The sequence below is a fragment of the Grammomys surdaster genome, unplaced genomic scaffold (assembly GCF_004785775.1).
Source record: "Grammomys surdaster isolate TR1022 unplaced genomic scaffold, NIH_TR_1.0 126546, whole genome shotgun sequence".
Classification (NCBI taxonomy): domain Eukaryota; kingdom Metazoa; phylum Chordata; class Mammalia; order Rodentia; family Muridae; genus Grammomys; species Grammomys surdaster.
Window position 1 is genome coordinate 904932 of NW_021621338.1, and position 23852 is coordinate 928783.

Below are 23852 nucleotides of genomic sequence, written 5' to 3' on the forward strand. Positions count from 1 at the left end.
AAATAATTAATTGGTTCTTCTCTATTCCCAACTCTGACACTGCCAAGGACATATGGACCTTGACTGGAAATCACTGTCAAAATAGAGTACATATATGGGGTAGACAGATCATACACACAATCTTTTCAATCACCAAATACACACCATTAGACACTGTTCTTTTTTTTGGTTTTTCAAGTCAGGGTTTCTCTGTGTAGCCCTGGCTGTCCTGGAACTCACTCTGTAGACCAGGCTGGCCTCGAACTCAGAAATCCGCCTGCCTCTGCCTCCCAAGTGCTGGGATTAAAGGCGTGCGCCACCACCGCCCAGCTTAGACACTGTTCTTAAGGAAGAAAAGCACTCAGATGAACTAATGACATCTTTCTCCCCAATGCAGTCTTCTTTTTTTTTTTTTTTTTTTAGGATTTAATTTTATTACTATGTGCACATGCATATGACTATAGATATCCACGGAAGCCAGGAGTTGTAGGTGCCAAGTGCCTGGCCTAAGCGCTAGGAAACGGAATACAGGGCCTCTGCCAGAGAAGTAAGAGCTCTTAACCCACTGAGCCATCTCTAGTCCCTCAATGCATTCTTTTTTATAATCATTTTACAATTGTATTATACTTTTTTTATTTCTTACAGTTGTAATTATATCATTTACCCCCTTTCTCTTTCTTCCCTCCAACCCCTCCTATTTACCCTCTCACCCTGCTTTCTTTCAAATTCATGGCCTCTTTTTCTTTGTTACACAACACACACACACACACACAGAGCTTTTATACATATATAAGTTATATACATACATACATGTGTGTATATTTACATTTACATATCTGTCATAGCTGCCTAAACAAGACCCCTAACCAATGACATCAACAGACATGCTAGCACGAAAGGGAAAAACGAGCTCATGAGCTCAACCCTAAATAAAGAACTACAGGAAACTAAGGAATGTGGGAGTTGGAAAAGTGTCCTCCAAGGAGTTATCCAATACCAAGTAGTCAGTTATGAAATCACTATATTCTGGAGTCTTATAATCACAATACTTTTTAAAGCAAGTCCTTTACAAAATATATGTAAGTCACAATACTAGTATTTCATCATTAAAAATGGAGACTAGCACAAAGATCAGATAACTCAATGTAAACACAGGTTAAGTATGACTTATATTCTTAAAAATACAAGCAGTGTCAATAACACTTAAAAGCATTTGCCTTGTTTAATTTTGTTCAATCAACTTTACTAGTAGCTGACAGCTACAATACTGCATCAGAATCCAAAAACAAACGACTTAAAAACACAAAGCCAACAATTTTATATTGCCATTATCAATCTTTCATGGTATACTGCCAGACAGGGTCTCCTATAAACACATGCTAAAATAATATGATTTGGTCAATGAAAAGACAACTGCAACATCCAATTATGAAAATTCAAAACACTACTTTCTTTTCACAGCCAATTAGTTCTCAGCAGAAAGCACAATGCGAAGATATATAGTTAATACGCAGAGTCTAAGAACAATTTGAAAAACATTAACCCCCATTTAAATAGAAAAGAAAATGAGCGTTAGATTTTTGCTCTTTCAAAATGTACACCTAATTAATTCAGTCTAGAAAGTGATCCTTGCAAGAGTACTGTATTCTATCTTCTAACAGTGTACCAAAGTGAATTAAGCACTGTTATAAATAAAATCACTATAGTATCTGTAGTCTACAGAAATTATTCCAACTACAGAAAGCAGTCAGTGTGAAGCCAGTGTGATCCTCTCAGGACTGACATCACGAAATGAACTCTACTTCTCTTGCTTTTTATATTCACTATACATCTGACTGCAGACAAGAGCAGTTAACTCCCCTGGACCTTGGCACCTCATCTATAAAGTTTAGACTTAATTATCTCATTTCTCAGAATGACTTTTAAAAAACCCACTACTACTAATCTTGAAATGTGAACTGTATCATTCAGAATTCTTTTCCATTCGTTCGTGTGCTCATTATCATTATTAATTTGTCCACTCTTTAACAAAACAATGAAGGAATATCACTCACCTGAAACTTTATTGTCATGTAGCAAATTTTGAAGTTTACTATAAAGCTGGATCATGCTGTCCAATTGTCTGTTTATCTTGAGGTCTAGGATCCAGGCTGGAGTGTAACACACTGGGCATCCTGATCCAACACAGTCACTTATACAATCACTTAAAAAAGATTAAAAGAAAATTCAGCAGAATCTGAACTCCAAACACTAAGGAGTATGAACAGTAAAAAAAACAGGTTGTTTTACATAGAATGGTAAAACAGTGTACTCTGATAATATAGGCACATATATGTAAAATCTCTGATCAATTTACTACAGTGACATTATTTAGCAAGATAATTTGCCTTATGTTTTCCAACAAACAAGTCTAAGGCTCCTAAAAGCATAAGGAGATAGAGGTGTGGATAAATATAATCTCTGTATAAAGGAACAAGGACAGAAACCTCTAAATTTGTGAATCAAATTAAGCCCTTCTCCCTGTTATATATGGTGTGAATCTCAAATGAGTGCTTTAGAGCCTGTGACAGGAACATACAATATTACAAGTGTCCCTGACAGACTCACTGTTACACTTGGTCCTCAACTAAGTAGTGCTATTTGGGGAGGTGGGACTTTAGGAGGTGGGGCCCAGCTAGAGAAATCACTACAAGTAGGCCTTAAAAGGTTATGCCTAGTGACAAATCCCCACTCTGTTTCCTGCCCAACACGACAGAACATCTACCTGCACATGTTCCTATCACCACGGTGTCCTCTGTCACAAGGCCTTCAAAGGATGAACACTTCTTGCCCTTGGCTTATTACACTGACCCCAAGAAACAAAATTACTGTTCAAGCATCAAATTCACCAAAGCCAACCACTGTAACTGCAGCCTGTGAACCTCTGAGCTCAAATAGTTTATGTCAGGTATTCTGTCATAGTGACCAAAAGGGTGACTAATATACACCCATCAACTCTTAAAATCAGATATTGTCACAGCCATGGAAAACCTCAGTAACAGGCCACAAGAAACTAGGTGAGAACAGATCCTTCCTCACAGTCTTCAGAAGGAACAAACTCTGTCAACACGTATTAGAACTTGACTTTCTGGCCTTCTGATGTACAATAAATGTCTACTGTTTTAAGTCACTTATGGTTGGAAATTTAAACATTAGACTTCAATAAATTTTGAAAGATTGTTAGCTCAGTCATTCAAACCAGGTTTAAGAGGGACACATCTGAATTCTGTCAAAGGCTTTATTCCTTTTCCAAGAGCTTAGCAGAGCTGCTTACTAAGTTCTAGAACTCTGGACATTCCCCTCTGAGCCTTACCTCTTATTTGTAAATGGAAACAGGACTAAAGATCAACCCAAGACAATGTACAGACATCACAATTGCATCACGGTGTACATCAGCTCTAACAACTCACCTACAGAAGATGTGCTCACATCCTCCTAAGCACACGGGCTCCTTTAGTATATTAGCACTGATTGAAGAAAGGAAGAGATAAGCATGAGTCATTGTTAGATAGTTCATGCCCAGTATTTGACAAACCCAAGACCCAACACTACCTATTTCTCTCTTTAATCACACCAGAAAATATTAAGGATACTTTTATTCCAAAGGCTTTGATTCTGCTGGTTATATACCCCATGGACACACTTGCTGAATTCAAATAGAAATTTCAGCACACGCTTTAGTACCTTGTATGATTTATTTGTTGGGAGGTCAGAGAAAGGCACAAGCACTCAAGCACCTCCAAACTTCTTCTTTCAACACCTAAGGGATACTTCCTCTGAGTGACTTGAAATGAAACACATAAATCTGAAAATGTGGCCTGCCATCTGAATGAGAGAGAATTTCTCAGAGTGAAGAGGGGTACCTAACTGTAAAGAATGTTTGGACAAGGGGTACAAACCAGAACTGTACCCAAAAAAACTAGGATATCAGGATATCTTGACCATAATAATCCATAGGTTCCCATTTAAAACCAAAAACCAAGTATATTTCACTGCTTCTTGCTATTAAGGAGCCATCTACCTTTTACAGAAGTTTTGACCCAATATGACCATTCTTTCAATACACAGCTAATTGATGGTCTTGTTCTTTAAGCAATTGTAGACACAAATCAAGCTGGTAGTCTGCAGACTAAAGAAGATTCAATAAGCAGAAGCAAAAGCTTCCTGGTGCTGTCCCTCAGAATGCCTGCTTCCTCTGGAAGTCCTGTGAAAGCATGAGCTCTTACTAATACACATGCAGTAAGTAAGCCCTGCTGCTCAGAGGCGGTATTGCATCAAGAGCACAGCACACAAGTAAAGCCTTCAAAGGATGAGCACTCCCTGCCCTTGGCTTATTATACCAACCCCAGGACCTGTAGGTGTTTACACCATTATTATCCAATTACCTCTGCGCATGAACCACATATCAGTAAAACACAGTTCTCCACATTTCTGGAAAGATCAAAAGTTTCACAGTGCACATTTTAATAGATATGAACATTAAAGTAAAATTGAGCTTTCAGGAAGAGGCTAAGAAGAGAGTACACAGCCCCGTTATTCTCAAGCTATTAAAAAGCTGCTCACTGACATTACAAAACCCATTACTTTCAAAAACTCACAAAACCTTTTTTTGACCATACTACATGGGATAAATTGACAAAATATAAGTTTGGTGATTGGTGACTCTGGCAATATGATGATTTTAAACCATAATTGTGTAGCTCCTATAATTTGTATTACATCAACTAATAGATCAAACCTAACCTCCTCTTCCATAACTAAGTACTAAATTCTACTTGGTCCCTTACATGAACCTCTTACACCTTTCTGTGTATCTCCTGTTGCAACATCCTGGCCAAACCTAACTGTTCTCTATCTAGAGTGAAGACTGACCATCCTTGTAGTTCTTAAGACTCACTATTCAGCCCAGATTAGGCTTAATGACTCAGAGCCAGCCACCTTTACTGCTGAGCTCCTAAAATACTCATGAATGGAAGTTCATAATGCTATGCAGTCCCCGGGGCTCCCTGTCACGTTTGTCCAGGCTCTGGATTCCACAGTAAAGACAGAAAAAGGTTGACATGGTAGTGCACACCTAATTTCCCTACTCTCAGAAAGCAGAAGGATCCTAAGTTTAAAGATAGCTTGTATTACATTATGAGTTTCAGGCCACCTTGGCCTAAAAAAAATGAGACTTTATCCAAAATAAGAAAGAGAGAGAAAGAAATGTCTTTTAAAAGCAGTATTTCTTCACCTCTGTATCTCTACAATGATGAAATAAAATGCTAAGTAGTGGCTACATGATTATTCAAGGCTACCTGTACTCCTAAGCATCTCAAATGATGTGAACCTGTGATCCTCTGGACTACTGGCTACCTGTTCCATAGCCTCACCCCTTCCTCTGACTCAGAAGCCCTCTCTCAGCCACTCTTCATTCTGAGATGCGCTGCTGTCAAGCTTCCATGTCTTCCCTGTTTAAAGTCTGTGACGTCATCATTTGAATCTCCTTCCTGTCACTCACAGGTTAGCGTGCACAGGTAGCCTCTCCTTCAACCTAAAAAACACTGCATTTGACCTGCCACCCATTCTAGAAACTCCTCCAACTCAACTATGTGCTCTCTAGGAAGTCCCACACTTAATGGTCTCCCAGGGAGTTGGCTCTTCCTCCTCTCTGACCTCTCTGTGAGTTCACACTGACCTCATCCTCTTCCTGAGGCTTCTCCTTCCAGTGAGTCTTAACTTTCTTACAGAACCTCTACCTGGCTATTTCAGCACTGCCTTGGCTGCTTCACTTCCAACCCTCCATGTCAGCATGTCTCCTCCACAATGCAGTCAGCCCACAGTCTACTGGCTTTCTCTGGTACCGCTGAATTTAGTGTCTAAAATCTGTTTCTAAACCTCTTATTTCCTTCCTAAGATATCTTATATAAGCTGTCCTAAGATAATTTTGAATCTTTGTTATAGTTCCTCCGCTTCACCCTAGCAATGATACGCTATCATGTAATTAGCAGCCGCTAACATCAGTGGGGAAGTGATGAGCAGACCTTTTCTAATTAGTGGACTAGACTAGATTTCTTGAGGTTGTTAACAAACATGAAAAGATGTGAGGAATGTCAGCAAGTTGTGCGTGGGTTCTGAGGAAAGGAGCAGTGAGGAGAGTGTGATGGCCACGTATGTGGAGAGAAAGCGTGGCCAATTTCAAGGGCAGATACAAGGCAGACACTGGAGGATGGAGTTCATCTGTGTCAAAGACAGACTTCAGGGAACGGCCAGCCTCTAGTTAGGATACTAAGAATGAAAGAACCTTATCTTACAACTAAGAGATACTAACCAAAATTTTAAATGAACCCAACTTTAACCAAATTATTTCAGCTGTAGCAATTTCTGTTGGGTTACTTGTAAATAAAGAAATGTCAAAACACCAAACATCCTCTGAGCAAGCTTTTAAAAGATTGCAGAAATTAAAAAGCAACACACTAAACCCACACAAGATCACGACAGCCAAAGCACAGACGAGCTAGATGATCTCCAGGCCTCGAGGCTTACTAAGAAGGAGCTAAAGAGAGTTGTCCAGGGAGAGAATCATTTGAGGGGTAGCCACTGGTAGGTTTCCAATGCTCTAGTGGATGGTCCATCACCCATTCACATAGGGCAACACTAATGGAATTTGGAGCTCAAAAAAAAAAAAAATCAAAAGCAATGTTGGGAGCAAGGTGGATTGGGAGAATATAGGAGGATGCACTGTGATCATATTTCAGTGTATACATGTATGAAATCATCAAAATTAAAGAAAAATATTTACAAAGTAAATCACTTTTGCTGCCCTAAAGGCCCCTGGATGAAGCTATTTGAACTTTTTTAAAAATGAAAAAGACATACAATTAAAATGTAACATATATTGTTTAAAAGGAAATCAGCACACAGGACTTTTCAAAGATTAAAAGAGATGAGACAAAATAGTGGAATGTGGACTTAATCAATAATGGGAAATTACTTTGTACCTTGAATGTACTGGTAAACTTCTATAGTACAAGGTTAATAGAAAATTAAAAAAAAAAATTCAGCTTTAAGAGTAAGAAGTAAGGAAATAGCATCTAAACTTAAAAAAAAAAAAAAAAAAAAAAAACCTAGAAATGGGGGATATGCTATTTAGAAACCTGGAAGTAAAAAGTCAACTGAACCCAAGCTACAGACCTCAGAAGTGACAAGAGATGAAGAATACATTCACCATAGGCTTTTGCTTTTGTCAACTATGTTTATATACAAGCATTTAAAATCATAGTAAAAATACTCATCCTAGCACAAGTTGTTACTGCACAAGACCACAAGCAACTTAACTCTTTCCCAGGAAGGTCAGAGCTAATCCATGTCATAGCTACTTCATGTACAGCATCCTGTCATATGAAGGCATTCACAGAGAATCCCTTAAAAGATGCATAAGAAACTAATGATCATGAGTTACCAGACAAAATTCAGACTGACATTCACTCCTTCAGGGGTATTATTTTAAAGTAAACATTTTTACCATTGCAGTGCCCTTCAGAATCTGGTAACAGTAAAGTCATGCAGCGTAACCCCTTCTTGTTGCTCCTCAGCAGAGTTCTGCTATGGTTGGGCCAATGTCTGTGACAATTCCTAGTTAGCCTCTGTCCAGCTCCAGCCCCACAGCTTTGCCTGGCCTGTTCTCCAAACCTAGACCACACTTCCTTCTACACAGTAAATACAAAGACCTGACACGCTTGACACACTACCCAAACACTATAAAGGGAGCATAATAACAATGATAACTAATAACATTATAACTAGTAAGCAAATAAGCAGAAGACTTCTTGGACTTTAGTTCCATCTCAGGACTTGCAATTACTAGGCACATGAAGGACACTAAGCTGACTCATTCTTTCCGAATGGGCTTAGAATCAAGTGGAATATTATATAAACTGTTAAGGTCTGGGTAAAATATCAAGGCCTAAATGGATGTTAATGCCTACATAAAATATTATTGCCTAGGTAACTGTTCCCTGGCTAGCCTGCCATGTTGTACTGTTACTAATAACATAAGAAAACTTTCTCATGCATTGTTTCTACTATTATTAGAAAATTTTCTCATGCCCAAGTTGATTACATACTGTTATGTTCTGAACTGCTTTGCATAGTTACCCACAATAAGGTCGGACCCAAACCAACAACCCAACAGCACTTCCTGCACCTGTATATAATGTTTTATGGTATATGCTGCCCCTGGGATGGACCCCAACATAAGAGGGATGCCTGCACCAATATAAGAAACTATTTGGAACAAAACTTTCATTTTGAGTAGTGGTCAATTAAAGTTTGGTAAGACCTCCCTAGGAACTGACATCCTACTTGGCAGAAAGAGACATGAACATGGAACTGACATCCTGGTTAGCAAGTTAAGGCAAGTCCCATCCTAGTAGATAAGTTAAGACAAGAATATTAGACAAGGCAAATCCGCTGCCACAACTGAATACCCCAACCAATGAGAGCAGGATAAATGTACAACAAAGATATTTTCCTAAGAAATCCCCTATCGCTAAATCCTGACTGGTAGAATAACTTGGCACAGATATTTGTAGATCTCAGGCTTAAAAATCCTATAGAATCTTAATTCAGTTCCAGAATCTAGACCATGGCCCTAGTCCTTCAGACTTGGAATGTATGATCAATAAACTATCCCTGTCTGACTGAGATCGGTGTTCATGTAGTTTGTGAGGCAATTCCTGGACCCCAACATAAGCAAAGTGACATAAGACTTACGGAAGATATAAGATGTTCTAATGTTCCAAAGAAGCAGTGATAGCATCTAATTGGGGCTCTGGAATTTAATACTGAAAACAAATACTTTTTATTTTACCTGTCAGATTCTCATTTCCTTCCACATGAGACCGAAAAATTGCTTTGAGTTCCCTGATCTCTTTTATCTACCTAGCATGGATCTCAATAACCCTTTATGGATGAAGCCAATGAAAGACCATGCAAAATTCATTTATATTAGCATTTATACTCTACTCTTACTCTACTTTCTATATTTAAATATACTAGAAAAATGCAGAAAAGACACTTCCTTGATAAGATATTTAAAGGCTCCAAACATTTAAAAAAAATTCAGCTTTACAATTCTCTTAACTATACTTCTCTGTATAGTGGATTTGCAAAGATCAGTGCATTATAACTTAGAAACAAACTAAACAGTAAAAACAAGCAATTCTAAAACAATCCTACTGTCTTAGTCAGGGTTTCTATTGCCACCACAAAAACACCATGACCAAAACACAAGCTGGGGAGGAAAGGGTTTATTGTGCTTGCATTTCCACATTGCTGTTCATCACCAAAAAAAATTAGGACATGAAAACAGGGCACAATCCAGGAGGCAGCAGCTGATGCAGAGGACATAGAGGAATGCTACTTACTAGTTTGCTCTCCATGGCTTGCTCAACCTGCTTTCTTATAGAACCTAGGACCACTAAGCCCAGGGTTGGCATCACCCACAATGAGTTTGGCCCTCCTCATCAAACACTAACAAGAAAATAAATGTCTTACAGCCAAATTTTATAAAGGTGTGTGTGTGTGTGTGTGTGTGTGTACTGTACTTGCATGTATGCCTACATGACAGAAGAGGACATCAGATCCCATTACAAATGGTGGTGAGCCACTATGTGGTTGCCAGAAATTCAACTGGGGACCTCAAGAAGAGCCGTCAGTGCTCTTAGCCTCTGAGCCATCTCTCCAGCTCTATGGCCAGATCATATAGAGGCATTTTCTTAATTGAGGTTCTCTCCCCTTTCAGATAATACTAGTTTGTCAAGTTGACACAAAACTAGCCAGCACACTTACTGATAACATTTTCTTTACAAAGGAAAACTGAATTCAATTGAGATTATACTAATGAAGTGCAAGTATTTAACTGACTGGCTCTCCTAAACTCCCAAGAGGTACCAACTGCTAGTTAATATTAGATGGAACAAGGACTCCAGTGCTCTTACATTGTAAGGTATCCTCAAGGTATTTTTAAGTTACAGGTCTGTGTTTAACATGAAATTGTACTAACTTCCCAAGCTAATTAAGCAACTTGTTACATTTCCCTTTAAGAGAATTAGAGAAAAGGTAAATGATTAAACCTGATTCATTTGGTTTGGGTTTTATGTTTGCTCTGTGTGTGTGTGTGTGTGTGTGACATTCAGGCTAATTCAACTCATAATGCTCCTGCTTCTACCCAGTGCTCTCCCTGTGTGTGTGTGTGTGTGTGTGTGTGTGTGTGTGTGTGTGTGTGACATGTGACATTCAGGCTAATTCAACTCTTAATGCTCCTGCTTCTACCCAGTGCTATGATCACGGACATGAACCATCATGCCCAACTAAGCATTTTACTCTTTGTGACTATTTTTCCCTTTTATTCAAGAGATTTTATTTCTCACATAGTATGTCCTGATTACGGCTTCCCTCCTTCTACTCCTCCCAGTTCCTCCCACCTCGCTTGCCATCCAGATCCACTCCCTTTCTCTCATTAGAGACAAACAAGCTTTTAAGGATGATAATAAAGTACTCCAAAACAAAAACTAATGTATGGGAGGACAAAACCAACAGAAGGAACAGAGCTCAAGAAAAGGCACAAGGAACAACTACAGATGAAGAAACCACTTGCTTGCACCCAGGAATAAAAAACACTAAACTGGAAGCCATAGTACACACACAAAGGACCTGGTACAGAGCATTGTAGGGCCTGTGAATGCTGCTCTATCTAGCTAGTCTCTGAGTTCATGAGTTTTTTGCTTGTAATTTAAAAGGTCTTGTTTCTTGGTGTCCTCCAACCCCTCTGGCTCTTACACTCCACTTCCGCTTTCATAGGGTTCCCTGAGCTGAGCCCTCAGGGGAGAGATGTGATGGAGACATCCCATAGAGAACTGAGTGATCCAATGTCTCTACTCTCTGTATATTGTCTGGCTGTGTGGGTCTCTACATTTGCTCCCATCTGCTGCAGAAGAAAACTGCTCTGATAATGGCTGAGCACTGATCTGCTTCCCTGGCCAGAATATCTCCGTGACTATTTTATATGTCAGATTCAGGTAAATCACAAGAGAAAACTTTAAATTTGTATTTAATTGCTTAGTGTCAGCAAATGTCAAATGAGACAGTTATCCCAAAAGTAAATGCACACCAGAATTCTCATAATGACTAATTACAGTAGATCATATCCTAGGAGAATCTGCTAGAGAAGCCTCAATGACTATCATGTACATGTGACCAGTGTTGAATCTGACTTCTACTCCCTTTCCTCCAAAGTAAAACAACATCTAAGCAACTGCTCTTCTGGCGTCTTTTAATGTTTCATCCCCTTCACCTGCCATTCTGGATTTCAAGACTCACACCTAAGTGTTCCTTTCTTTCCTTCCTATTCCTAGAAACAGACTTCAGTCACATGCAAGTAACTCTCATATGTCTATTGTCATTCTCCAGTGTCTCCTCTGAGCCTAGATCTGCTTACCAGTAATACTTTCACTTGTGGTATAAAGGACAGAATAAAGGCATCCAGTTGTGCTCAGTAGCACATGGGGGCAAACCCAGAATCTGGAAGTTTGAGACCAACCTGAGCAACATAATGAGACCCTGTCTTAAAATTAAATAAAATAAAAGGTTTCCCTTGTGTAGAATAAACTACTGTAGAAGTCACAAGCCCTATATAATAACATCTGCTGGGCCTTCACCCACAATGGGACTGTATGTATGGTAGCTTTAACTGTGAATCTCAGAAGTCAGACTGACCTACATGGACATCTGCCTTGAGGCCTTAACCACTGTTCAGTACCAGTAATTAACACTAGAAACCAATGCAGGATTCTCTTGAGCTCTTGGTGACTTTAAGTAGGTCATCTTAGCATCACCACTTTGAAGCTGGGACCTACTTGACCTAATTTATTTCATTCATTATTTTAACATTAGAAACATTATATCTGACACTGTGGCTAAAAATGTGAGCCTATCTTTATAAGAATTATGTCATAATTGAAGGAGACAAACATCAAACAAATAAGTAAAGTGACACATAAATAAATTCCATGAATAAAGAAATTTTACACTGGAGGATATGGATACTAAAAATCTGTGTTGCCTTTTACATATATGTTAATTTTATTAAAAGCTGCAAACAATGCTAATAATTGTGAAGTCTGGATATTGGAGACAGCTTTAAAAGCCAACTCATTTATATTCATCATTGGATAGCTAGGACATCAGGCTTCAGGAAAGCCATATGAATAGCCCTCCTTAGGAGGTTAATCGCGCTGGTTCTTTTATTTTTTTTTTCTAACTGTCAATTAGAAACAACTGAGTTACTTGGGTCAATGGAACTCCAACAGATAAACTGCCTTATCAGATTGACTGTGTTGACTGACCACTGATGTGGAGAGTCGGCCACTGTGGGCAGCACCCTCTCTAGGCAGTTGGGCCTGGGCTGGATAAGTAAGCCTGCTGAGATCTGGTTAGAGAGCAGGAAGTATCCCACAGCTCTGCTTCAGTTTCTACTTCTATCTAGCTTCCTGTTCTTAGTTCCTACCCTGGTCTCCCTCAGTGATAGACCTTGTCCTAGAAGTACAAACTAGAGTCAATCCTTTCATCCCAAATTGCTTTTGGTTCTGGTGTTAGTCACAGCAACAGGGACAAACTAGAACAATAATTAGGTAAACTAAATGGACACTTTGTTTTAAGGCTACTGATCCCTCAAGATCTAATTGATTTTAAGTCTTAGACCATCTAACCCATTCCCTGTTTATTCTACCACTCTTAGCTTAGTCATTTGCTAATATCACCCACGACCACCACCTCCACCATTGTGACCAATGGTTTTATTAATAAAAATGTACTCACATCTCAAAGGTTTAACTACAAAGCCCAATAGCTTTGTTCCACCATACAGACCTAAGCAAAGTTGCTTCCTCCACAACTCCTGGCCTTCATCATAACTTACCCTGAAGTGTATATCCTTCATACTCCTTAAAATTGAGCACATATGCCTTACAGGGAAAAAAATGCAGTACTTTCTTGTTCTAATGAATAACCAAGCAGTCCCACAGCAATCCAGAGGGAGCAATCATCCTACTTAAGGATTACTGGCCTGTAAAGATCACTCTGAAGAGTCAAAACTCCTAAAGAAAGGCAAAAGCTAAATGCTTGGAGTCAAGAAATCTGTGCTTTATTTTAAGAACATTCATACATAATATGGATACAAAGGGCAATTTTATTAACACGAAACAAGGAAGTGAACAAAGAGTAGTAACCTGACGCAGGATCTGAAGCTGAGCTGGGATGCAGTGGCAGACATCTATTCATCTTTTATTTGTATGTATACTTGTACACATGGAGGATACATGTGTGGTGTATGCATGTATGGCCACGTACAGAGACTAAGAATAGGACCCTCAATAATTTCACCTAAGTTTCTGAGCAGTCTTTTACTTAACCTGGAGATAACTATTTCAGCCTGACTGCTGACCAACAAGCCCCTGAGATCTACCTGTCTCCCCCAAACCCCCTCATGGGGTTACAGAAGAGCACAGCAGCCTCATTTTTACATAGATGCTGGGGATCTGAATTCAGATCCTCATGCTGTTTGTACAAGTGCTTGTACAGCAAACACTTTAACCACCAAGCAACCTCCCCAGTCCCTAGAATTCATGTATAGCGCTGTGGTCCCAGCACTCTCAAGGCTGAAGCAGGAGGATCCCAAACTTAAAGCACATGCACACTATGCATTTACACATATACATATGCATAGTGTGCATGTGCTTTAAGTTTATATATGCATATACACATATATAAAATGAATTTGTCTTTTAAATAACAGGAATATTGTGGAAAAAACAACTATCTTCAAAGTTATTAATTTTTAATCTTCTCTAAAGTGATATAAAAAGCACAAAATAAAATTAGCATAAAAAACCCAACCCTCCTCACTCCAAAAATATGCCAATTAGTACCTAATTAATTTTAATTCACAAAACAGCATCACAGGACACCTGGATACACTAACAGGGCAGCTCCTATCTGCATTTCCTGCTTCCTTTAGGAACACATCAGTTCTCTGCTTTCTGCCAGCCTCTCAAATAATAAGATCTTCCAGCTTTCTTTCCCCCAGTCTTTAAATAGCTTCTCTTCGGTTGTCAGGCTTGGGCCTACCTTCATCGTCACATCTGGCCTCTTCAACACATTCACCAGCTTCACCTTGAAGCCAGAGTCATGTTAAAAGGTCAGAAAAGGATGCCCTGTAACATAGCCAATCTACAGCAAGAGCAAGCCATGCTTGTGGCAAAACAGATCCAATGTGCTACACAAGACAGGTGACAGCTGGGAACACCAGAGAGATGACAGCTGCAAGCTGAATCTGAGGGTAATCGGGGTAATCAGCAGCCTACTGGGGAGAACTCTGAAGCTCCGTGAAAGGACATACACGAATTTCAAATAACATGACACTCTGGGTGATGAGCTGAAGCAAGCAGCAGACCGTCCAGTGTTGCTCTCTTCTAGCAAGCAGGAGGGGAAAGGCAGAAAGCTTGAGACAGCAAAACTGGGAAAGAAAAGCATTTCCCGTATGGTCCCGTATGAAAAATCATTTCCTGTGCAATGCAAACCGCTATATCCAAAGGGTCTTTAAACTAAGTTTCCTTTGTTAAAACTGAGTCAGAGGCTGGACATAGTGTCATACATCTGTAATCCTGGTGCTAAAGACACTACAGTAGGAGGTCACTTAATTTAAAGATAATATGGGCACATAAAATGTTCCAGGCTAGCCTAGGCTACATAGCAATCTGCTGTATCAAAAGAAAAATAAAAGAAAAGAAGTTTGGAAAGTTGTTGTCTCTGGTCCAAATCTAGCCAAAACAGCCTGCTTTCCTATAGCCCTTGAACAAAGAACATTTTTATAATTTTGGTTTGATTTGTTTTGGTTTTTGATACTGGGTCTCAGGGTGTAGTCCTGCAAGCCTGGAACTCAATGTAGACCAGGCTGGCTAAAAACTCAGAAAGGCATCTGATTGTAACTGCCTCCAGAAAGCTGAGAATAAGGGCATGAGCCATCCACTCCCAGACTGTTAACCCTTTTAAAGAAAGAAAATAGAGATGATTTGTGACTGAAAAACCTAAGTACTATTTATTGACACTTCATAAAAAAATTAATTCTAATCCTAATGAGACTAGAATATAATAATATATAATAGTTCAAATAAGCTCATCTAGTAGAGATTCATAAATTGAAAAATAAAAAACAAAACCACAGAAATCCCATATTCTCTGGACAACTGGATGTGACATATTAAAGTCTGGGCCTAAATACCTTCAGGCCCTTGACTTGTATAGTAAGCTCACTTAGTTTCAAAGAAAAGAGTTAGCAGTTCATAAAAAGAACCGGTTGTTTAATTTTTGGGCAATCTATAGATTATTCATATACTTTACCTAGTTAGTCTCTTCCAAATGATTCGACAAGCAGACTAAATCATTTTTTTCATCACACCTTTTTGTTACCATTTTGGATAATCACCACAGGAAACAATTTTCATGTATTTAATTTCCCCTCCCCCCCCACACCAAAAAAAAAGAATGTTTGGGAACCTTGAGGCAGGAGCAACAGAAAGGCAGGAAGTAGTTTTTGCTCACTAATGAGTTCTCCGTACTCAGAACACTGTTTGGTATGTCGTTAAGTATTCAATAAATGTTTATTATCAAATTTTAGTATCAGCAAATTAATACATGAATGAGCAAATCATTATTACTGAGGTACAGAGACCACCAAAGATGTAGCTGGAACCTGAACTCATGTAGTCTGACACATTCTAAGTGGAAGGCTATTTCCATCTGTGAGTCTATCTTAGGTTCAACTATTTAAAGCAGTGACTGGGGCTCAACCTTCCCTGATGCTACAGTCCTTTTAATATAGGTCCTCATGGTGTGGCGACCCTCAACCATAAAATTATTTTCTTTGCTACTTCATAACTGTAATTTTTCTACTAAGCAGAGTCACAGTTCCTAAGACTATCAGAAATGTGTTTCCCAATGGTCGAGATCCACAAGTTGAGAACCGCTGATTCAGGTGTGAGCCATCGCTGGCTTCTGCTATTGCAACTAGAAGTTGAGTTTCCCATGTCTATGCCCAGGATGATCTATACGCTTCAGGAAAACACAAGCAGAGCTCTGAACATCTTCATGCTAACAAAATTGCCACTCTTCTAAGAAGTGCAATGCCATTCTCTCAAATACTAAGTTTTTGTAAAGAATAATAATTTAATGTAAGTGCAAAATTTGTTGTCAGTTAACTTTAAAAAAAAAACCTGCAATTTACAGTGTAGTAACTGAGTGTTAAAGACGGAAGGTTCAACATTCACTACTGCCAAAGAGAAAAAAGGGAAAAGAAGAGCACTTCCTGGGTAGTATATGATAAACAGCTACAGATAAAAAAAGCACCACTCAGGAAAGCATTTTGAACTGAATAAAATTCATGAGAGAGCGTGGTACAGGGCCATAATCTTTCCATCAAACTAAGGAAAAATTGTGATCTATCACACTGCCATCCCCAAACTAGCCCTAAGCAGGTCCCTAGCCTCCCATCCTCCACGTCGAGTCTGCTACTAGAAAATGGACCAAATGGTCAGTCTCACAGGGGCTGCTGTGGCCCGCACCCACCCGACCACCTTCCCAGAGGTCAGAACTGAAGAACACGAGGCCTTAGCCCCGCCCAGCTCCGAGCACCACCTTCGGGGAGGGGCCAGCGAGCTGAGCTTTGAGCCACGCCCCCAAGGCGGTTCTCCCGCGAAAATTCGAAAAGTGCCGTTTGATTCCTCTTTGCTGCAGGTGACTGGAAAGCCACTCAGAAAATACAAGAGTGGGACACGGAGGGGCAGTCGACACTAGGTCGCTAGGTCGGTCCTTACCAGCGGGAGCAGCACAGCAGCTTCTCCAGGCGGGCAAGCGCCGCCCGGCTGTGGGCCCAAAGCCCTTCGGTAGCCGGTGCCATGGCGGGCACGGGAGGAGGCTTGTTCCCGGAGCAGACCCTCGGCAGCCGGCGCGGCATTCCCGCCGAGGTTGGGAGGTCAGGGTTGCTTGAGCCCCGCACCCCGCTGGTCACTCCCGGATCCAGCTGCGCGCGGAGTCCGCGGGACACCGAGGGCTGGGCTGCCGAAACGCGGTAAAACTCCCCGAGACGGAGGGACACGGCTCCAGCCCGCGCCCTCAAGATTTGGGGGCGGGGCTTTAATAACGCGGTCAAAGTTCCGGAAATGGAGGGGCAAAGCTTGAGAGGCCACGCCCTCAGAAGTTGTGGGCGGGACTGCGGAAACCAAAGTGCCTGGGCGTGGGGTTGAGGAGGCGTGGGTAGAGATCACGACCTCAAGCCCGAGGCGGGACGTAATGCGCGGGAAACCGAGCTGCACGGGCTCAAGGCCACGCCTTCAAAGAGGCGGGGCTCCCCATGGGTTTCCTACCTCCTTCCCTCCACCCTGTTTGCTGAAAACGCTTGCTTACCCGGAAGTCAGATTCTAACCCTCCGGTAGTCTCTGGAACTCGTCCCTGAAACTGTTAATAAAAAGTGGCGTTCTTGCTTCTGTTGAACTTGGAAAAGTTTTTCCCATGACAATAAAAGTACTCCCTTTATATAAGAAGGTTTTCTTTTTCTCCTTGCTGTAGGATATAAGAACCGGCTAAATTGTAGGTTTCAATTTAACTTTTAGCTAGCTGTAAATATCCGACCAAGGGCATGTCTTAGAAGTTCTGGTTTGCTTTTAAAATATGCTGATAAGTTGCATAAATCGTTTTTGTTTACTAGAGTGTCTACCTTCCTTGGGAATTTTTTTTTTTGAAGCAGCGTCTGTTTACCCAAGCTTTTTTAAACTGAAACTCAGAGTGACCTTGAATTTCTCACTTTTCGTGCGTGAATGGGGATTACAGATATGCATCACCACGCCCAGTTTACTCGGGGCTGAACTGAGCCTAGAGTCTCCCTTATGCTAGAAGCTGCCAGCCACATGCCTAGCCCTCCTGCAGATCTGAATATTAACACCAGACCAGTGCAGCACTCTCCCCACAACTTCCAAACCATTAACATATTCTTGCATATCCCCTTTTATTCGATGTCCCTGTTTCTACTTAACTGCCCTAGCTGCCTCTGTTTGCCCCAAAATTGTTGCCACAGCCTTCTTACTGGAATCCACACATCTGCCTACATTGCCTCCCATTCCTAGGCCTCACTAAAGATATCCAAAACATTACCAAACACAAAATTAGTCTTGGCACTACTCTGATTAAAGGTCGAAAGGCCTGCAGTAGGCCTCTTAATCCCAGCACTAGAGGCATGGAGTGGGGGCAGGAGAGCCGGTGGATCTTTGTGTTCAAAGCCAGCCTGGTCTACAGCCAAGGCTACACAGACAAACCCTATCTCAAAATTAAATAAATAAATAAATAAATAAATAAATAAAACTTTAAAGGTGTTTCTTTGACTCGGTATGATGGCCTATACCAATCTAGGAAGGCATGCCATTATTCTCCCGTGGGGCTTTTCTTCATCAAAAGCTTCTGTCTTGCTGCCTCTGGGCTTTTACATAGAGACTTACTTTGGAACCTGGAATTTTCCTCTTAGGCAGTACTCTTTCAGATCTCAGCTCAAACATCAGTCCTTGAAAGGTTTTCTTGATCCCAAATTTAGATTCTCTCAGGTACTTTTTTTTTTGTGGTTTTTCGAGACAGGGTTTCTCTGTGTAGCCCTGGCTGTCCTGGAACTCACTCTGTAGACCAGGCTGGCCTCGAACTCAGAAATCTGCCTGCCTCTGCCTCCCAAGTGCTGGGATTAAAGGCGTGCGCCACCACAGTTCGTAGCATGCACATTTACATGAGCATTTTTCTTCCTCTAGCCCCAAATCCCAAAAGGCCAGAAACCCACTCCATCTGGCCCGTCCCTTACTATAGAGCCAACATGGACATGTAGTATAAATCTCTAGGTAGAGTTGATGGTTTGAGTTCATTGACTACATTGTAAATGCTTCACTTAATTGTCTGATTCACGCCTCGTGTGAATACTACAACGTGAGACTAAATTCAACACGGGACTGAATCACTGTGTCTTCCCCAAGTTCATTAATGGAAGCTCTAGCCACTAAAGACAGCATTTGGAGGCACTTAGGTTTATGTGAGATTTTGAAGATGGAACTGATGAACCAGCCTGGACTTGGCAGCCATCGTCTTAGAGTACAACTGACAAGTTTATAAAAAGATAAAGAGAAAAGGGGATATGTTCTATGGGGGTGTGGTGAGGTATGGGGGAAGGGGATGTCTCAGCGGGCCCGTGCTGAGGCATCCCTTCCCACTGAGAGACCAGCCACACGACTAGAATAGAGTTTATTCAGGGCATGGGGAGGGGAATTAAGAGGGTAGTAGAGGCAGAGAATGGCGGGGGGAGGGGGATCGAGCACGTGGAGAGGGGGGTGAAAGAAAATGAGGAAGGGAAAGGGGACAGAGCGGAAGCAAGCAGGTAAGAGAGGAGCAAGAGAGGGAGGAGGGGGCAAGCAGGCCCCTTTATAGTGGGTCAGGCCTACCTGGCTGTTGCCAGGTAACTGTGGGGGTGGAGCTTAGACAGAATGCTAACAAAAACCAAACCAGGTTCCTTCCTGATTGTGATTAAACATCCGTTTCTCAAGGATTGGGCTAGGCCCAACCTGTAACCTTAATTACAAATGGTTCTATACTGGCTCTTCCAGGAATCAGAAATCATGTTTTGGTTAAAAAGTTATAACCATCTTGCAACCCTACCTGTGTTTCAAAAGGTTGTTCTGACTGACTTTATGTCCACTTTATTCCCACCTTGCAATCGTTTCTTTGTCCCAGGAGGTCGTTATGACTAACGTGCTATGTTTATGTTCTGCTCCTGCAGCTCTAACTACTTTTCTCCCCAAGTCCCCTATGTGGAAAACCCCTACCCCTGAGCTATAAAACCCTTGTCTTCTTCACATCTAACGCTGACCTCTCAAACCCCACCTTAGGGGGAGACCTTGTATACACTACTACAAATGCTTCAATTCCTTGCTTGCTTTAACTAGTTTGGTGATTTGAGATTGGTGTTCTTTCTCCTCTTATCTCTGGGAATCACAGAAACCACCGTAATCTTCAGCTGAGGAAGAATTTGCTCACTTTCTATCTTCCAAGAACACAGAAAGTGGGCAGCCCCTCATCAGAACCGTGACATGCTAATGCTGATCCTGGATGAATGTCTTCCAGGCTGTTGTAAACGCTTGTTGATGTTTCTGTCACCAAAACTATAATTTTGTAACAATTGTCCAGCCGAACAAAATCCATTATAAAAAGAAGCATTTAAGGTGTGGCTCATCTTGCCCCAGGTGTTTTTATCTTTATTTCCCGTGCTTTTTTTGTCTCAACTAAAGTAGTTCTGCCGTATCACAAAGGCCCATCGAGTTTCAATGACTTCATGAGAATTGAGTAGGAAAAGTAGGTGAACAAAACAAAAATCCAATCCAATTCCCCAGCCCCACCTCTACCCCCAAATCATGCTGGGCAGGTACTCTACCACTGAGCCACACTCCAACTTCTCCTGTTTGATCTCAGAAGCATTCTAAGGAGACGTTAACACAAGCACACTAACCACATAGTTTTTCTACAACTCAGAGACTCTCATGGAGTTAGTCCTTGATTACGAGTTCTGTCGAGCCACTGCTTACTCTTTGCTAAGCCTGGGGATAATCAACCTCTAGATCACATCAAATGATAAAACTTAGAAAGGCACTTCAGCATTCATGAAATAAACAGATAATTTCAGGACTCAGTCCCATTACAATCTCATACAAACGTATAACCTACATCAAATTCTAACTTTTGAGATAGCATTTGCTATATAACCCAGGCTGATTTGAACCCTCCTCCCTCAGCCTCTCGGGTGCTAGGATCATGGGTTTTGGTCAGATCTTCAGCTCTCTAAACATTCACTTTATCTGGAAAGTGGAGATAATAAGTCTTATAGGCCTTTTTTTATAGTATCACATGAGCATAAGTGTGAATTGCCCGTATTTGATAAGCACCCAAGCTATAGTAGCACTGAGTCCAGTCCAGTCACATAATTTCTAAAGAACAGGGAACACGTTTTTCAAATGCTTTTTTAATTATGGCACTACTTACCTGTGATCAGAGTAAATGAAAAGTTCACATTTTGTAAAATACTTTGGGGACCAGACGATTGCGATTGGCCTATGTCTTCAATATTGTAGAAGCCACTGTGTCACAGATGCAATGGGTTCTCTCTTGGTTTCCGTTTTCTTTCCCTCTGCCACGGCCCAGATACCTCTCCCCAGAGCTCATGTTACTCTCCAAGGCTGTTTAATGGTGGTGATAGTAGACTTAAAAGAATCAGTAAGATTAGCCGGGCGGTGGTGGCACACGCCTTTAATCCCAGCACTTGGGAGGCAGAGGCAGGCAGATTTCTGAGTTCGAGGCCAGCCTGGTCTACAGAGTGAGTTCCAGGACAGCCAGGACTACACAGAGAAACCCTGTCTTGAAAAACCAAAAAAAAAAAAAAAAAGAATCAGCAAGATTGTCCTCGTGTCTACCACAGCCCACTCCCTCCCTTCCAGCTCACTCTGTTTGAGTCAAGGCACTGGAGATAGCATTTACATTTTGAAACCAGCTGCTCACCTCACCCATGAATGCTCAATTTCAAGAGCCAACTGCTCTGTGTGTGTGTGTGTGTGTGTGTGTGTGTGTGTGTGTATAAAACACAGCCTTTTTTTTTTTAGGATGAGGTGACTAATAATTGCAAAAATACTAATTTGAGAGTAGTGGTAGAGTACTTCACAAAATCTATTTCACCTCCAACAATAATGGGAAGTGGCAAATGAATACTGAAATTATTCTCTCAGAGTGGGAAAATCTGTACAGAAATCCAGTCCATCAATAAGGTGTTACTAAAGCCTTAGCTAGCAGCACTTCTGAGTTTTAAAGGGGCTAAGTGGTTTCCCATTCGCTTTCTGAGTTTCTTCCTAAGAACCAACTGTTTATACAGAAATGTAGGCTTGTTGCTTCATTTCTCTCGGTGTATATTCTTCAACTAAGTACTCCAAAGCTCCTGAGACTATCAAAACTATTCTTCCTCCCCCAAATTAACACTCTGTTCCTAGGAGAACTCTGAGGCATACAAACTGCTTGCTTTAACCTATTTACCTAACCTGTGCCCCAACACTCCCGCACCTTCCCGCAGGCCTTCAGCTATCCCCTGCAGTGCTTATGTGCATAGAGGCATCTCAGCCTGGATCTCTTTCCTGATCTTCAGGTTCAATGTCATGCAAAGGTTTGTTGAAAGTTGTTCCAGCACTCTTACTTTTTTGTGCCTGTGTTGTGAAGGATTTTACATTTAGTAAAGCTTTCTCAGAGCTACATAGACAAGCACATATAACAAGAGAAATGGAACATATCGAATATCAGAATTCCCAAGACTTTTCGCCTATGGAATGGGAAACTGGTTTGCAAATCTCTGACCTCATACTAATTCTTCTCTGCCTTTCTATTATGGAATTATGCAGTAGGTTCAACCACTTTGATATTTTGGGAGTACATTTTCTTTGTCCAATACAAATTTAATATGGAAAGATTTTTATGGCCCAGTGCTGGGAGGCAGAGGCAGGCTGATCTCTGTGTTTGAGGCTAGTCTGGTCTTCAAAGAGAACTTCAGAAACCATTGTCAAAAACAAAAACAAACAAACAAACAAAAACAAAGACTTTTATGAAATCTAGAGCTTTTAAAAAAATATATTCAGTTTGAAAGCAATTGATTAGGAGCACAACCAAGTATGTTAATTAATGAACAAACCACAGAATTTAGGATCGTGGTGTCTGCTGTTTGCATCTGATTGAGCTGTGTGCATCTGACTGAGCTGGTCTTCCTGCATAAAAATGCTATTAAAATAAGCTAAAGTAATATGCTTTATCTTGGCTTGTCTCCCTCTGGAATCCAACATGGCATAGTGATTAAGAACACAGAGCTTGGAGCTGAGGAAAGCTGGGTTATAAGCCAAGCCCTGTCATTTCCTAGGGTTATCTCCTTGGGCCCATCTTTTTGCCTCTTTTAGGATTTCTTTTCACCTTTTGTAAAATTCAGATTAACTTAGTCTCTGAGCCAACTATATAGTTCATATAGTTCACTTCATGTGGTGGGAGGCAGGGAAGACTTAAGGATGGAGGGAAGAAGGAGCTGGAGGAGGAGAGGGGAGGACAAAAAGAAAAGACAAAGAAGTACTGCCTTCATACTCATAGGGTTGTTGAAAGGAATCACAGACCCAGAAACTGTCTGAAGCGGTGACTACAGAACAGCGGAGCCCCCTTCACCATGGACGGTACAGATACAGACAATTGAAAGTTAACTCAAAATCTGTACTCAGTATATTTCCCCCACATTTAGAACTGGTTACATTATCGTCAAATTAAGCTGTGCCATGTATATATACTTATAGCTTCTTTTATGAAAGAATAAGGATTCTATGCGAGATCCAACTCGTTCTATTCAAGAGATTCTTGCTATGGCAATTCCTTTGCAAAATGGTACAGTCGCTGTGAGAGGATGATGAGATGATTTAATAATCAAAGCACTCTTAGGATCACCTTAAGTAAAGCAGCGACTGAGTCCCGAAGATTCCGTGACTTGTCTTAAGGAGACGGTAGTAAGAATCTTCATGAACGTGTTTAATTAACTTGGACATCTTTTGTTTATCTCATTGTGTTGCACCTTCATGAGGAAAACATCCTCAGCAATTAATGCTATTTTTTTCCTTTCTATGATAGACAGACTTTTATGAAGAAAACATACCAGC

General features: G+C 40.9%; 1 protein-coding gene across 1 annotated transcript in view; it reads right to left on the reverse strand.

Moving 5' to 3' along the window:
- Window positions 1-17068, reverse strand: part of Bard1 (BRCA1 associated RING domain 1) — a 66169-nt gene extending 49101 nt beyond the window's left edge. Inside the window, exons 1-3 of the mRNA XM_028760525.1 lie at window positions 16929-17068; window positions 3429-3485; window positions 2034-2182 (exon numbers count right to left, since the gene is read on the reverse strand). Of these exons, the coding sequence (XP_028616358.1) occupies window positions 2034-2182; window positions 3429-3485; window positions 16929-17068 (346 nt within the window). The remainder of the gene's footprint in view (window positions 1-2033; window positions 2183-3428; window positions 3486-16928) is intronic.
- Window positions 17069-23852: the final 6784 nt, after the last annotated feature.